The sequence below is a fragment of the Lagopus muta genome, chromosome 16 (assembly GCF_023343835.1).
Source record: "Lagopus muta isolate bLagMut1 chromosome 16, bLagMut1 primary, whole genome shotgun sequence".
In the NCBI taxonomy this organism is placed as follows: Eukaryota; Metazoa; Chordata; class Aves; order Galliformes; family Phasianidae; genus Lagopus; species Lagopus muta.
Window position 1 is genome coordinate 8,258,628 of NC_064448.1, and position 17,223 is coordinate 8,275,850.

The 17,223-nt window shown below is 42.3% G+C and overlaps 1 protein-coding gene across 7 annotated transcripts in view; it reads right to left on the reverse strand.

The window, feature by feature from the left end:
• Positions 1–5,628: 5,628 nt before the first annotated feature.
• The window catches only part of EYA2 (EYA transcriptional coactivator and phosphatase 2), a 90,110-nt gene continuing 78,515 nt past the window's right edge, over positions 5,629–17,223 (reverse strand). For 6 of the 7 annotated variants that reach the window (XM_048963112.1, XM_048963108.1, XM_048963110.1 and 3 more), the window contains exons 11-16: positions 13,199–13,257; positions 11,494–11,654; positions 10,399–10,513; positions 9,665–9,786; positions 8,772–8,872; positions 5,629–6,219 (exon numbers count right to left, since the gene is read on the reverse strand). In XM_048963112.1, coding sequence (XP_048819069.1) covers positions 6,139–6,219; positions 8,772–8,872; positions 9,665–9,786; positions 10,399–10,513; positions 11,494–11,654; positions 13,199–13,257 — 639 coding nt within the window. In that variant the 3' untranslated portion in view covers positions 5,629–6,138. The remainder of the gene's footprint in view (positions 6,220–8,771; positions 8,873–9,664; positions 9,787–10,398; positions 10,514–11,493; positions 11,655–13,198; positions 13,258–17,223) is intronic. The other variant, XM_048963106.1, reaches the window with a different exon arrangement.

Sequence of the window (17,223 nt, forward strand, 5' to 3'; positions counted from 1 at the left end):
TTAACCTCAAAGGTTCAGACTTAAGCTTTGTATAAATGCACAAAGCATTAACTACACTACATTAATGTAAAGCATTAGCGCTGGCTTAGAAAAGCTGAGGACAGGTAAGATCCGTGTCAAATCTCTGCCTCTTTTGTAAATAATGTACAATTTGTGGATGTCATTAAAGTTAGAGTACCATCTCCTTTTTATATTTGTATTGACTTTAACTTATGAAGAGTGTTTGAAGTTGGAAAGGAAAGGTTTAAAGCAGCCTTATCACAAGCTAACGCTGAAAACTGGTCTGGGAAAGTGGCAGTAATGCATCAAATAATAAAACCTGAAGGATCTGAACAACTCCATTTGCTTTTGGATGGGAACAATTTCTGCACTTTGAAACTCTTGTAGAATTTCAACCAAATGATGAAGGCTATCATTCTTTCTGTTAATTGCATTAGGCCAATTATGGCATTTCCCATCTGCGGACCTGAGATATATAAAGATTTACATTGTTTTTTACAGTGACCAGACTGTTAAAATTGTTTACAAGAAACAAGTTAAAACTTTATTCAGATTGATATCTGAACAGTTGCGCAGTGTAACACCGGCTTGTTGGGTAGGGCAGCATCGCTTCTTATCGCTGATATCACAGATGAGGGGTTTTTTCCTGTTCTTCACAGTTCAATTTTCTTCCTTTTTTTTCTTTTTAATTTGAATCCTCTGAAAAGGACTATGAAAAGCTTTTCATGTGGAACAAGAGCTAGGGGGTGGAGAAAAGCATGGATCAGGAAACGTGGGCAAAGGACTTCTGATGCTGGGCCAGAGCATGTATTATTTATATGATGGAATTTATGTTTTTATGTAAGCATGAAACAGTATGAGAGAAAGTAACCCCTGAAAATGCTGTCTGTTACACTTATACTGTAGTACCATTTTGTATGTTGTGTAAAACGAAAGCATTGAACAAAGCAAAGGTGATGTATGTATATGAGAAAATTAATGTATGATATCATTCCAGTACATTCTGTTGTACATTTTAGTCATGTTGATTTTTCCCATTGTTTATAAAAGAATGCGGTCTGTACAGTCTCCAGCTAGAACCCGTATTAGAGGGGAAAAGTATTAGAAGCAAAAGGCGAGAACAATATTCGTGAATTGCAGTTGTGTCAAAAATAGCCTAGCTGGCCTTATTTGTGAAGCATAATTGCTTTTAGCATATGGAAGTATTTTTTCACATTTTCTTTGTATAAAATTTGTATTAAACTTAAATATCTTTTTTGAAAATTGTGTTTCTTTGTGGCTGAGAGGTGGCACATGGTATGCTTTGGGTTTCTCCGGTGTTTCAAGAAACTGCACAGCTTTTTATTAAACAGTTTTAGAAAAGCGTTCTGTGTTCCTGGATTTCCAGTTGCATTCAGTCTGCAGTTTTGTACGTATGATTTTTGTTAGTGGAAGAGGCTCGTTGTGCAACACTGACTTGCCTTTGCATTGGGGCTGGATGGAAAGGACGGGTGTGCACAGCCTTGTTCAGTGTATCTGAGAGCTGAGATGGGGCTCCATGGCGAGCAGCGCTGTGATCCTCTGAGGGCACGAACTGGGGCAAGGCTGCTGTGTGTGTCTTAGGGGAAGAAACAGGGAACGAACGAAATGTTCCTTGTAACATCAAGCTGTGCCTGCTCTCTTCAAGTTCCTATTCCTGTGGTTACTTTGTTGCATGCATTTATAAAGCAGACGAAGTTAATGTTCTCAGTGCTACTGTTCAAAGAGAAGCACAAGTATTGGAAGCTCGGAATGATGTTTTGAAATGTAGCTGGAATGCTGGATTAATAACCTTGTGAGCTCTATCACCGAAACGCATCGCTGTGTTTGGAAGAAAAATGGAGATGAATAATTCAAAAAGAGTGACAGGAAACAGCAGTGCTTTCTGGAGCCTCTGTCAGTGATTTTTTTTTTCTTTTTAAATTTTAGTAAGCATTGTTTTTTCCTTCCCCTGGAGTAGTGGCTGACCAGATCCCAGCATCGAGTTGTTACCAGGCCAAGATCCAGGTGTCTCAGATATCTTGGTGACTGCGTTTTTTTCCCCCATTTCAGCTGGTTATGGTGTGAAGTTTGTTGTTGTTTTGTTGTTGTTTTGTGGGTTTTTTGTTTGTTTGTTTTTGTTTATTTATTTTCCCCTGAAGATTTTAACTAAAAGTGAAGGAAGTACATGATTCTGGCTTGGACGTGGGGGGAGATGACACTGATGTGATATGAACGTAAAGGACAGGCTCCTACTTTAATGTAAGTCGAATTACCACGACCATCTCGCTTGTATATAGAGTAACCTCTGTCCTGTGGAGTGCATCCCTTCTGCTTGGGAGCTGAGCTTGGGAACAATCCGTGGGCTGGGATCATTGCTTTGTTCTGATTGTACGCTTCCTGATTTGCTGCTCAGTCCTGGACTGAAGACAGAATCCAGCCTGCAGGAGCTTTGCTTGGATTGTGGTGACTGCAGGGGGTGATGCTGATCTTTAGGTCTTCAGCTGCGGGGGGCAGGGTGCAGTGTGACTAATGAGAAGCCTCCGGGGTTATGTGTTATCTTGGGAAAACTTCACCCATCAGCTGCAAGCAGTGGGTGCGCCTCGGGTTTTCTATCTTCTGCTATAACCTAAGAGGCACGTGCGTGCATTACTGCTGGTTTCTCTGGTTTGGGGGACAACATTTATCTTTTCTTAGAGCGTGAGCTTAGAAATTTCTGTACTGTGATCTTCCATTCACACTTGAGCCTTCACTCAAGGGGAGACTGATGCTGGTGTTATCAGTGCCAGTTGAATCCAAAACTTTACCAAGAGGCGACAATATTTTCCTAGCTTTAATGCAGCTCCAGGAGTCCTCCACTGTTCAGAGTACGTGCTAATGCAGCATTCAGGATACTCTGAGGCTGTGCTTTAGTCCCCACATGGTCTGGATGGAGCTTACCATAGCAGTCCTTCCAGAGTCCAAGGCTCTCATCCTTGGCAGCGTTGGATCAGTTCACAAGGTGTGCTCAGTCTAGGCTAATTCACATCCTGCTAAATGTGCTTTTTTTGCTGTCCTTTACACAGAGACATGGAGCCATGCCACCACAGTCCTTCTGAATGATTACTCTTGCTTTGTGTAAATTATAGAAGATAATTTTTAAAAGCAATCGTACGGCTGCACCTCCACTGGAGGTATTTTGGAAACAATGAGATTTCTGTTCTCCTTCCTTTTGTAAGTTATTGTTATACTGCCCTTGTGCTTGCTCATTGTCCAGTCTGTCAGCTCCACCATGCTTGCTCCATCTGTCCAGTCGTATCTCCTAAGGAAAATGGTGAAATGCTAAGCACTGTTTAGCTCACACCGGGTAAGATGGCAGTGACTCCAGGGTTCTGAGATGGACTGCACCAAACCAGGGTTTGTTGCTCAGCTGTGTAGAGGAGGCTTATGGTGAAGCCCAGCTGCCCTCTTGTGGTTAAACGTGAGATCTTGCAAGGAAAAAATGCAGTACCGGAAACTGGTAAAATAATTACAACGTGCTCTTCCATCCCCAGCAGTGAAGTACATTTTTGCAATAATTTTCTTGGCAGTTCTGTGGTTATGTGACAAAACTGTATTCTGTTATTTCAGATCTGGTTAATGATGTGACTGAGCAAGGGCTTTATGCTGTGACTTTGTGTGCAAACACACTGAAACAGGTGAAAATGCTGAGCTAAGTGCGTGTGTTCTCTCAGGCCTTGTGTATTTCATGAGTGAAAAGCTGTTACGGATGTGTTCACAGGGAGGTAACAATGCTGAGCAAAGCCTGTGTGTGTGTGTGTGTGTGTGTGTGTGTTTTCCACGTGTGTTCATGTGTAAAAAAGCTGTTACAGATACCTTCCTGCCATCAGATTCTCTGCAACAGTGAACCTTGATCCTGCTGCTTTAGAGAGACCAACACCTGCTGCTGGCACTGGCAGGGAGCGGCACGGCCTGACAAACAGGCACTCCTAATGCTGGCATGCAGGGCCCTGATCAGCTGTTAACTGTGGGTAAGTGAAAATCATTAGCTGGGAAAATATGGAGAACTCAGTTACAGTAATGGGAAGTGGAGCACCAGCAGGCACTGAGAGCAAATCCTGCCAAGAAGTCTGGAGGTAGGAACAAGAGTGTTTGACTGGAGAATCTCTAAATGCATCCAGAAAGCAAAATCTATGAAGCCCCAGGGGGAAAAATCAGTGCTCTTGACACAAATAAGGCAGATGTTAGATTTGGAATATCAAGCAAGAGCAATTAGCTGATTGACAGGGTGCTAAAAGCTGATGTCTTGCTTTCTCACAAGTCTGCCATTCCTGGCATTTGTTTCTGAGGCTTTATTTGTTGGTGTGCTTATCTTGCCAGCATCTGTCAGTTCTCCATTGAGTTTGATTCCTTTGACTTGTAATAGAACTTCCTACCTGGGACATTCATGCAGCTGGAAAAGCTCAAGGGAGAAATTCTGCTGGATTTCCCTCTTGGCAGGCACTGAGACAAGCAACAGCTTTGCTAGAGAAATCACCCTGTAATTTGTTTTGTGTTGTTTTTGTGTTGTACTCAGCCTAAAGAGCATTTTTTGCAAATGCCTCCACAGCATGCACTTACAGGATGGCTTTGTTTGCGCCTGTTGCTGACAAACGTGGCTGATGTATTTTAAAGGTGCTGCATAGCTGCTAATTTTTGAGCCAGATCCTGAGGTGAGATTCTCTCTCTCAGTCCTGTGGAAAATCCCCTCAGATCTAGCAATCAATCAGCTTCCTGATGTAAGTGTTCGTAGAACTTAGGAGTCTCGACTCAGACTTGTGTAGCACTCACGTAGGTCTCTTAACGTGTATGATGCCTGTATGTTGATCTCGATTCACGCGATAGGTAAGGAGATTGTATTACTTCTGCTTCTCTCCCTCTAACATCTTGCTCCAATAAGGCTGTGATCCTTCTGAGGTTGTTTGGTGCAAGCAGGAGAGAGTAGTTTTGAATGCGAATCAGAGACCTAACCAAACCCAAAGAGCTGAAATATTCTGACAGCAGGAATTAACTGTGCAGTTCAGCAGAAGTCCTAAAGCTGAAGCTTGCTTGCAGATATATTCATTTACATAAAAATAAATACGCACACCTGCAATATTTGTTTACCCTGTATCTTCTTTTGCAAGACAAGTTGGTTCTGAATGTCTGTGTTCTCTCTCAGAGGACAGAGCCACTCTTTGCCCCACCAACAAGCAGGACAGGGCAGGCTGTGCTCAGAGCACTTCTAGTCCAACTCTGCCTTGAGACAGGGAGTGTGTACTCCATGCACCACTGGATGTGCTGGAGAGAAGTGGCTGGAGAGAAGAGAAGGCAGGTAATATAGTCCCCCAGATGTGAACTTTTTGTTCTTTTATTTAACGCCTTTCACTCATCACAGGGTACTTTTTTCTCACCCAAACTGAGATGGCAGCATAAGGCACCATGTAGACACATGCACAATCCACAGACCATCCATGTCAGATTTAAAAACGCAGCTATGGTTCTTACCAACAGTCCCATGTGTCCTTTTTATAAATGTACACAATGTGATTTTCTCCAGATACCGTCCTGGAAGAATGAATTCTTAATTTAGAATGGCAGGACTTTCCCCACCCACCCACCCCAAAAAGCCAGATTAAAAACACAGGTACAGAGCTTAATACCAGAGTAATGAGATTAGTTCATAAATTAAAAAAAAATACAAACAGAACAAAAAATCAACAGTTTCACTCTTATTTGCAGAAGGTCCAACGTGATATGATGTATTATGCGCAGAGTACGCTCACAGTCTTGAGTGTTTCCTCTTCCCCTTTCAAAAGCAAGAAAACTGACAAGCAGACCCAAGGCTTCTGGGGGCTCTCGTTGATGGCCACAGGGCAGTTACAGCTCTATGCACCCAGCTTAAGCATGTAACTGCAGGATCCCCAGAGTTATCTGAAGGCTCTTCCTCTGTTCAAAGGAAGGACTCGATAGAATGTTCTTTGGCTGCAAGTTCTTAGAGGCTTCCACTGAAAGGGTTCTCCTTCAAAAAAAGAAAAACTGCAGTTGCTGTGGGATTTTTTTAACAAGAAAATGCTGAGGAATAGGTGGAACCGATGTAACAGTTTGAGTGAAGCCCTCACAGTGCTAAGATGTTGGGGTCTGCTACAAATATTCAAGTTCCAAGGCGTGCCGAAGAGCTTCCAGGTCAGCATGACAAGAGATTCTCCAGAAGGGCATGTTGTGCTAGAGCAAAACCAAAAGAGGTTTTTTTGTTTGTTTGTTTTCTGTTTTGTTTAATTCTGAGATGAAAATAAGTTTCTTAGTTTGAGTTTGCACCCTCAGGAAGAGAGCTTTGGGCCACCAGGCTGCATGGCGTTACAGGCAAGGAGACTCACAGAGCAGGGAAGGGTGTAGGAAGTTTCTGTTGCTGATACATTTCTACTATGCAGAAAGGAAAGAGATCTGCCACAAACTGGGACATGATGCAGGTATGAGCAGACCATTAAATTTACCCTCTTTTTCTTCCTGTTTCTAGAATTTCAGTACTCCTAGAAGCAATTTTCTTGCCACTTTGTGAGGTTTGCCTACAGTATCAAGCTATACAATAACCTTTCTCTCTCCAGAAAGCATCATAATCCCGTCCTATAGCATGAGGCTCAAAGTTGTCCTATTTGCCACCAGTGAAAGCTGTTGCCAGCACTTCGCAGTCAAGTGAAGTAAAATCAAGTTATCAAGACTTACAGAAATGCAAGCAAAAATATAATAACATAGTGTCAAAATGCTTTCTAACAATTAATTCTTTTTCCAAATTAACTGGAACAATAGGTCATGCTGCTTTTCCTAGAAAGACAGGGACTGCTCACATCAATTGTGCATTTAGTGCATTGGGAAAAGATGCAATAGGCTTATATGACAATCTGTCCTCCAGAGGGTCTTTCAATTCCCATTTTTAAAGACTATCATTTCTACTTCTGCCTCCCTGTTTTACAGTTCATGTTAATGGTGATGAATGTAAAGTCATTTATACAAATTTCCATGGTCTACTCAGTGCCACTTGGCACCCTGGCATCTGGACAAAATGTGGGAACTGTGACCCACTGTATCTTCATTGTAATGTCTTGATTCACCTGTTGCAAACTGCAAATATGCTCCAGGAAAACAAAGCTTGCATCATAAGCATTGTGAAACAAGGATCTAAGGTGAAAACTGTAAGCTGGTAAAGTCCCAGTACTACTCTGAAACTATAGTTCAGGCAGCAGTGTTCTGTAATCATTACCAATAGCTTCAATCCCGAGAACCTCAAAACAGTTAGACCTTGCTTTTAAATGTTAAATTCAATTTTTCTAGGTCAGCTTATGGTCTGAGGTATTTTGTTCCTTATCCAAAACAATTTGAACATTTTTACTTTAGGTCAAAAGCACACAGCTCCTACTTGCCCTTGGATTTTATAACAACGTTGTGATCTTCAGCTTCCCAAAGCACCATTATCTGTGCAGTCAGTAATAACTATGCAGTAGCAAAGGTACACAAAGGCCTAACTGGCAAAGCTTGTTATCTTCTCAGTGTGGGAATAGCTTCTGAGTTTATCACTGTAATCATACTACTTCTGGATAGAAAACTTTGAAAAAGCTTTACAGAACATGTCCTTCCTAGACAGATGATTCTGATGATGGGAGAAAATCCTTTTCCAAGTGCACCTACCAATGTAAAAAAAAAAAACCTCCAGTGTTCCCAGATGTTTATTTTACAGCATGGCTGTTGACGCTCCCCTGATGTTTAAATACAACTCAAGTTTCCCTCTGGTATGTTGCCTGTGAGTAAACCAGTGTTTCCTTCAAGCTATTCATCAGTGTGGGTAGAGACAGCGAGCAAACACAGACATCTGAAGTGATTGGAATCTATTGATCTGCAATTTCACGTTAAGGGGAAGAATTATTTCCTTCTTCTTTCCCTTCCTATGGTTGTTATTAAACCTCATCCATTAAATTATCTATTTTTCGTTCTTTAAAGAGAAGAAAACTTGGGCCTCTTGGCCAATCCTGTTGTTCAGTGTTTACAGATTTATCACTCATCAGACAGGTGAGGAAAAATGACTCACCAAAGAGATATTATCAGTGCTGTCGGCAGAACAGTCAAAGACTCTCTGCATGCCCTCCTCCTGCCTCCCTTTCTTCTTTTTTTTGATAAAGCTCAGGTGTAGAAGCCTCAGCTAATGATTGTCATCAATCACAGGAGGTGACAGCCCAGCAAAGAATGTGCTCTGCAAATGGGAGAGCTGCTTAGACCAGGAGGCACAAGCAAGAGGGTCCTTGAAATCCTGCCTATACCAGACTGCTGAACCTTCCCCCATCTTCATATTACTAGAGAGCCCAGCAGCCTTTGATGCAGTCATGTTCACTGACCCACTACCTTTAAAGTATGGCACTGGGCTGTCAGAAGCAGCAGGCTATTATCACCAAACCCAAACCATTTATAGATCAAAAATTAACTCTACTTACTTGTCTGAAACCACATACTGGAGTTTTCCTTTTCATGTGTTTTAAAGTGATCTTTATTAAGCAAGAATGATTCCTGGAACATGTGATAGAGAAACTATCTGAAAAATTCCACTGACTGCCAAGATGAGGGAATTTACAGTAAGAAATTGCTCATAAGATTAAGTATTTTGCATGTTAAGAATTGAGTCTAATTCTAAACTGTTTCAAATGGAAGGAGCTTCATTAAATGTGTGAGCAGAGAAACAGCGATTGAAATGTAAGCTTGGAAGAATCCAAGATGGCATCCACAGACTGTACCTTTTTTGCTCCCTGTTCCTCTTCAACACCATCTCCTATTACAATGTACACAGCTTTCCTTCCAAACCTTTGCATTATTCTTTCAAAACAGCTCTCTTTTCCTGAGCAACAGAAGAGAAGACATATATTTTATCTGGATGCATAAAGTAATTGGGGCTGATATTCGCATTCTGGAACTGATGTCATAAACTACTTGCTGCATTCCCCACTTTTTTAAAGATCCCAACTGGATCTTCATCTCAGATGGATTCTCTCTTGGAAGCTATGAGACCTTTAACAGTTGGAGAATTCCAGGTGCTGCCAATTTTCCATGAGCTTTGTGACTTTGCACGGCTTAGACTGGCAGTTGGTAGAGTGATGTAACACTCATTGTATCGAGTTGCCCTATTCTATTCATTCTGGTTGCAGAAGTGAACGTGAAAATACAAGCCTCAAAGATTCAAACCAAGTCATACCAGAAGGGACAGAAAACAAAAGCCCCAAGCCAACTCTGTCAATATTTATTCCTCTCACAGCTTTTCTAAAACTCACTCAGCACTTGACTCTGCAAGTAACAGGATCCAAACCATGTTTCTGTAAGAGGTCCAACCACACTGTCCCCCTCCTAGCAAGGTGCAGCTGCACATTCGAAATGCTGCTCCATAAGGTGGGTATTTTTCAGGCTTACTTTCCCATAGAGACACATGTTTTTGTTTTTTTTTCTGTGGTCTGTACTAGCTTAAGTGTGGGTTGTTAGCATGCAAATCACAGGTGTGATGTAAACATGTATCTTAAGCTAAAGTTCATATTTGTTATTTTAGTTATTTGCTGCAGTTGGGTTGAGTGGATGTCCCTGAATTAGGGATAAAAGTTCAATCAGTCTTTTGCTGAAGCCTTAGTTACTTTGTTCTTACCTGTTTTTGTTGCACTGTAAATGTTCTCGATTGGGAAGACAGTGCCTAGTCCATAGAGAAGCACTTTTGCTAGAGCTGGTATCAGCTGAGTTGTGGTTACCAACACATTTACACAGTTAGGCCTAGGAAACAAAAGTCAGCAAAGGTGGCAATCTATTTCTTTTTCTTACCTCAAACTGAACAACGGCAAGAAGAACACACTTCTTGCAACTGGAAGTTCCCAAGCCACTGGGGGATTAAGCACCTAGAGGTTTGTAGCCTGAGTATTGACAACATTTCCTTATAAACTCAGTAGAATGAAAAAAGCCCAAACATAATCCAGCAGTAGTGATGCAGCCTTTCTGTACACATGACAGGATCTATTTTGCAGGAACCTCAACACCATGTAGGCAATGTTCATGCTTTGCTTGAGTGAATGTCTTCAGGGATTGAAAGGCCCTTTCCTACTCTCTTGCAAATCTCTGCATGTGAAAGGTGTACTGCAGATGAGGTAGGCAAGGAAAGGTAAGAAAAAAGTGGTTGCTTTTTTTTTTTTTTTTCATCTCAGTTCATCATCTCAAGTGACCCCCAACCCTTAATAATACAAGTCTGACAAACATATGCAGACAGGCCTCCCACAGGTTTGGCCAGCAAAGTCCTATATATGTGTCTCAATTTGTTTAGAAGAAGGGGAAAATGGAAAGTAAAGGAGATCCTGGATCAAGCCTGTAGGCAGTTGTGTTAGCTGCTCTTACCGGGAATGTATCAAATTCAGCGCCTTCAGAGCATGTGTGAGCCAGAGATCAGTCAGCGCTTCCAGTTCTGCTCTTAACTGCAGCCAGGTTTCCCTCTTAGGAGCTCCTATTAAACCTGTAAGCAGGGAAACATCTTTGCGGCAGCACAGAAAGGGAGCTGAGTGCTTTTGTATGTAAGTATGCCAAAGGGCCCCTCACTGTGTTCTGAATCCTGCCCCTTCCAGTGCCCTTCTCCTGTCACTGGTGCAAGTTGCTTTCCTTTGCCTCAAGGTACACAAGCCCTGACTGCAACACACTGCTGTGCAACTGGAGATCAGCTTCCTTCCTCTCTAAAGGAATGGGATCGGTCACCTGCACTCTGCAGGCCCATGTTAAAACATCCTTCTTGGAGTTAGCACAAAGCTCATATGGAAATGGGCAAGAGGACAAAAGAGTTGTGCGCAGGGGTTGGTGGCTTGAGCTAAGAGAAGCCTGGAGCCAAGAAGATCCTTTTTCTTCCTGAAAAGCTGTGCACCATTTCCAGTACATGCGGGTAGGGCATTTCTCCAAAAATGAAACAGGTCTGTGGTGATATTCTTAGATTTACTTCTTTCTCTTTCTACTCAGAGACCTGCCACTGAAGTTCTAAAATAGAAGCAAAGCAATCTCTTGGAAGAATTGCCTGGAACGAGCTGAGACGAAAAATCTGAGGGCATCATGGTATCTTCCGATATTGTTTTAAGGGAGATAGTAGGCATTCAAGAATGCCTTCAGATGAAACTCAGCCATACGTTCTTCTGTGGAAGAAAGCAGTCTACTGAGTTTTGAACTGTTTGCTTGCTTACTAGGCATTTTGGAAGATTTGAAAAGGTTGTTCTCTGCCAAACAAATGACCAAATACAGTTCCACATTCAGATTTGAGTCCTCCATTTACTAAACCAAGTACTTCAGCACAGCTCTTGCAAATCCCGTACAGAATGACTGCTGAAAGACTTGTTCAGCTCAGTGTTGTTATCATTATGCTCTCTACTCCTCCTCTGCAGCATATTCCTAGCAGGGTCAGAAGGGTTTGAGAGGTTGAAAAGGCACACTTACTGCCTGGCAGCAGATACTTACCCCCAACATTGTTTTTGTAGGTGTTGTACATCTCTTTCACCCGGCGGTAGCGGAATGCTAATTTCCTCATCCAGTCAACTCCCCCATGAACGCCTGAGCCCAGACATAGATTTGCACTGGCAGCTGAACTGTGAAAGCCATCTGCAGAGAAGTTATACGTGCTAGAAGGAAGAAGGGGAGAGGAGAGGCCATTATAATTACAGTCTATGCAGCACCAGCAGTGAGTGGAAAAAATTGGAAAGAAATATGGAGACGAGTAGCAGCACAGATGTACACGGGACAAGCTGTACAACAGTGGAATTCATCATTGCTGTCTGCTATCACTCAAGCCCCAGAAACGTGTGTGCCACCCTGCCTAATGCTACACTGAAATGTGTAATACTTGTGTCTGCAACTAGGATACCCAAAAGATCTAAAAGGGCATTTGTGGCCTGTTATTTTTATTTTACTTGAATGATTTATTTCCAGGCTAAAGAATCAAGCAGGCTGCCAGACCCATGATCCCATTCAGGCATTAACATCTGAAAACAGGGCTACTTGCAGAGATTTAAAAAAAAAACAAAACAATTCTTACTGTAAACACAGCATAGGTTTAGTGCTTCCTGCCAGTCCTGAGGTTCACTAGACTACAAAACATCTGATTGTCCTCAGGTCACTGAAAATCCTCAGCTGCCTCTTATCCAGGCAGCTAAGGTAACTGCAGAAATATTAAAATCTTAAGGGAACAAAATTCTGATGCTACCTTGCTGACTGCTTGGCTATACTGCTCTGAAAACATTAATCAAGGAATAAAAATATTAAGAAATTACCTAACTCTTAAATGCCTGCAACGTATAATGCTTTTTAAACAAATTAAAAAACAATACTTCAAAGCAACTCCTGAATAATTACGACAACGGATGGGGACCAGTGACAGTTCCACAACCACTCTAAATATCTTGGAATGCAGTAATCCTCTGATCTGTGACAAGGCACTTGTTCCTGTCTTGAGTCTTCCTTGACGTGCCTTTCTTTGAATCAATGCAAGCATTTCTTCAGCACTGAGGTGAATCAGGTGGATCAATTCCCTGAGAAAAGGACTGGGGGGACATGCAAAGAGGCAGTACTGGCTCTTGTTATTTTAAAATGTTTGCATTCAGCCTTGTATGAGTTCTGCATACCCTATTTTTGCACCAATGGCAAATTACTCTGCAAGCAACGTTAAGGTAAATGGAAATAGTTTTTATGGATATGATTAACAGGTGATAATAATATTTGGTACAGTTCTGGTACGTGTTTATAACTGACGAGGCTCTGGCCTAGCAAGGTCCACAGTCTTTACTAGAAAGCCCATTCATTCTGGTTGGGCAGTGGGAAACCTTTCAAACTGGTTTTGAAATGATTTGGGAACACCTGTGCCAGCTGGCTGGCTAAATCATGTCAGAAACAGGTGCAGTTAGACTGAAGTTCAATCTGATTTTAAACATTCCCTAGAATGACTTGAAACTCAGCAAGGTCAGGGCTTTGCAGTAGGTACAGGCATATAAGCGTGTGAACAAGAACTCTGTGCTCTTCCTGTGTTTAACAATTGCAGACAGCGTGCAGCCAGGGAGCAGAGAAGATACATAGCCAAGAAAGATTTCTCTGTATCACTGTCCAACCTCCTGCTATTTTCAAACAGCTGAGGACTACCTGACCTGCAGCTTCCAGCCTGGAGATCCCATACCTTAGATCTTGTCCATTATCATCTGATGAGACATCATCTATGTGGATCTGGTCACAGTCCTGAGGAGTAGATAAAAAAAAGAAATAATCAGTAAATAAATGTTTTGGGAAAAAAATAAAATGTTTCATAGGATGAAAAATTACTTTAAGGATAACACTAAGATAAAATCTTCCATGTTGCCAATACTGTCTAGCATAGCATAGTCAGTTAATTGCTACAAGTGCTACACAGCACTTGTGTAAAAACTTATTGTGTGTGTGGTGTACGAGGCCAGCTCTTATCTAAAGACATAGCAGTTCTTGCGTAGTATAGCAAGTGAACTCCTTCTCAAGCAGACAGAAGGGACAGAGGATGCTTGTGCTTTAGGCAGGAAAACTGTATTCCATAAACTCTGTGTACATGATAAGTGCAGATTTGTCAGCCTCTCCCCTCGTGAAAATATTGCTTTGGACAGGAGGCGTATGCTCACTTAATTACAGGGAGAGAAGATCTGTCTCTCAGAAATTTCCAGATACGTCTGTCCTGCTGGTGTTTTTCCAGTGCACACTGAGAGAGTTCAGCTTCCTTTGGTGCACAGGGAAGCTGTGCTGAAGCACTGAAGAAGGCACTCTTTCATAGCTCCATGCTACAAACACACTAAAGGAACGATGTGTCAAGAGGGAGGAAATCGATGCCCAGGAAATACAACCAGAATATATACTTGGAGCTCAGCCTGCATGAAATATGTATTCTGTATCTTCCAAAATTCTTCACTGTTTGAATTGTGCCTTAAAAACTTGTTATTTCTGTGATTTCTTTCCTAGTGTTAGCATCATCATTAGAGAGAAATCAGTAAGCTCCCTCCTGCCACCTTAACCTACTTTCTCTGTAATCCTTGATGGTAAGGACAAAACAGAAAACCTTCAAGCTGGCAAACACTATGCTTTGTTCTGGTTGACTCAACCAGAAAAAGCAAAAGCATGGTTGATAAAAGGAATCTTCTTCAGAGTCAGAAAAATTGCAGGTAGAGTTATCCTTTCCAATGTCAGTATTTTGTAATATTTGTGTGCAAAGCACACAGTTTGTACTGTAATACCTTCCCACACAATTATGGGCTTTATGAATTATTTTAAACTAGCCCTTTCAAAAAGGACAAAATCCCCCAAACAAGTAACCAGTGTTGATTTCAGTGGTGAAATGTCATGGATGACTCTTGTCCATAATAACGACAGCATTTACTCTAGGTAATTCTCCAAAACCCATCCACTTTTATCTTGTTCTGGTCTCTTTAGTTCCCTTCATCAGTGTATTGCTGAGGTGTGTGTTTTGTGTAAGCGGAGCCAAGCAGCTGAATAGCAGATTTCTGCTGGCACCTCTCTCTCCTTCATCCACTGTCAGTTTTTAACCTCCCCCTCCCTTTAGCTGTTGTGAGCCATGCTGGGATAATATTGATGCAGTCCACTCTGGTTCACTTGTGTGATACAGGGCATTAAGTCAGGGGAAAGGTATGTGTGGAGGGATCTGTTTTTCTCATTTGTGAATGAATTGTTCTGTACACTGAAGTGTGACAATAGTAGCTATCACATTTCTGACTTCATAAAATACCATGACACTTGGTGAGACGCTACCTCATAGTCCACTGGCTGAGCCTATCAAGTTACTGGGTAAAACATGGGGAAGCTGGTTAAAGCAAGAATGTGGACCATGTTTTACTACTCGGTTACAAGACTAATTTTTCATTCTTGCAGAATTTCCTTGAAATCTTAGTGAGTGGGGAACCAGGGCAGGATATCTGGGCTGCTGAAAAGAAGGTCCAGGTTGTCTAAATGAAGTCTGCAATGGAAACTGGAAATCCCAGTTTCCACATCTGCTGGCTTTTAAAAATAATATTCTAGGATCTCAGAGGTACGTGATCTGTGGCATGTGCAGCCTGTAACTGAGCCAAATGTGTGATTCCTCAGCCACTCCTCCTAGCTTCTGGAATTGAACTGTTTTTTCTGCTGTGACATCTCTAGGCCGGCCTGTGATACATGACCTGTCTCCAGGTGGGATTAAAACCTTGAACGTGGGCTAGCACAGCTCTAACATTGTACTGCAGGCTCAGAGAAAGCCTCTGCTGCCTCCTTGTGAAATACAAGCTGTTCCCAAGGATGCACGGAGAAACTCAGTTACCACTTATGAATGTTCTCAAGGTATGTCTCTCAACACGGACGTTGTCCATCTGTGTATCAGAAGTGTGTTAGATAATCCTTAAAAAACAGCTAGTGGATTCATCTAGTGGATCTGTTAAGCTTGCATCCCTTTTTAAGATTGAGGGTGAGAGTTAACAGTTCCCAGAACATGAAACCTCCAGGGACGGCTCTGAAAGGCAGTAATCTGTAAACATGCTAACCCCCTCACTTGTTAGTTCCTCATCCCTTTGTTGGTCCACCTTGTTTTTCACACCTGTTTTTTTCAGAGAGCTAGGCAATAATATCTCCAGAGGGACTGAGAGTGAAATGCACTATTTTTTAGCCAGTATTGCACTCTGAACAAAAGGAGTCTAGGGGGAAAAGATATAATGCTGAATGTCCATATTTTAGCTTCTCTCTGATCTGCAATCTTGGGCAATTCCTATTCTCCATGATTTCTCAAAAGTGAACAAAGAATGAGAGTACTTCCTTCCACATGAGTATTTGCCCATCCATTCTGCAGTGTGATCAGAGCCCTTTGTAGGCAACACTTTGCATGGCCTGTTTGTAGACCATAGGCATCTGTATGTCTGCATTGTTCCAACTGCAAGCAGAGGTGATGTGGCCAAAAAGCACCTAAGTGCGATGTGAGTAGGTGAATTAGTGCAGGAAAAACCCACATTTACAATTTGAAAACGTGGCTCAGCAAACGCAGGTTCTTGCTTGTCTGCATTATGCTGCTAACAGTCCCCAGCACGGGACAACGCTTGTGTCATAGCGTGCCTTAAGCACCCTTGTCAAAGTTTGCTGCCCTGATTCTCTGTTTCAAAGCAGCCACACCAACAAACTGGGCTTCAACAAGTATCAACCTTACCCCACCAACCTGAAACAGCTTGAAAGAAGTCCAGCTTCTAAATTCTGCGATTTGAGAGTTAACTCATAAACAATCTTTCTAGAAGACCTGAAGTGTTCAGTAAGAGTCTAGACCTAGGGCTTCTCCATTCACCCACCTGCCCTGAGGATGGATGATCAGCCTCCTATTCAGCTGGCCTGAGGCCTGGAGGGAATCCTATAAGAAACTGGTGCCTCTGCTAGAGTGCAGCAACAAGACAGGGTGAGTTTAGCAGTTCATTTGAATGGATCTGCTGGTTCATCAAGATTCTTGTTCTCTGGCATAGCAGGCAAAATGCTTCTAGGCAAAGCATCCAGTTGCCTGAATCCTCTCCAGGAAAACCCCGAGAGCACATAAGCTCCTGACAGACAACAGAGTGCCAGGTAGTAGGATGGCACTGAGTGTGGATCACGTTCATGGTAAGGGTGACAACAGGGCAGAGGGGCAGACTAAAAGCGGTCTGATTTCTTGCACCCATTTAGCACAGTTTTAAAGAAGTAAGCTCTGAAAAAGCCTTCTATTTACTCTTCTGTCATCTGCTGAGTTGACAGTCTGCATCAGTGGGAATAACTCATCCTCTTGATTTTGTTTGTTTTCAAGGCAAGAACAGCAAAGCGAAGGGCAGCTTAGTATTTTGGACAAGACGATGGCGTGGTACTATAGAAGAAATCTGCTCCCTCCAGGCTTGCTGGGCCCTCCCAGAATGCCTGAAGTAGGCTATGGATTTATGTCAGAGAAATGTTTTGCTGTGGTTAACATTTCCTGACGAAGTAATCTTGTTTTATGCTTGAACAGTGTAACTAACCTACCACTTTATCAGCCACAGCTTCTTGCACCTTGACCCAACCGAGAATACAGCCAGAAACAGTCTCAGCCCTCTGTGGCTGCAGCTTGTTTTGTACTGCACAGCTCAGTGTTATACCACATGATGGTGCTGATGTATACGGTAAGCCCTGTGGGTCTAGACCTGAATCAGCTTCTCT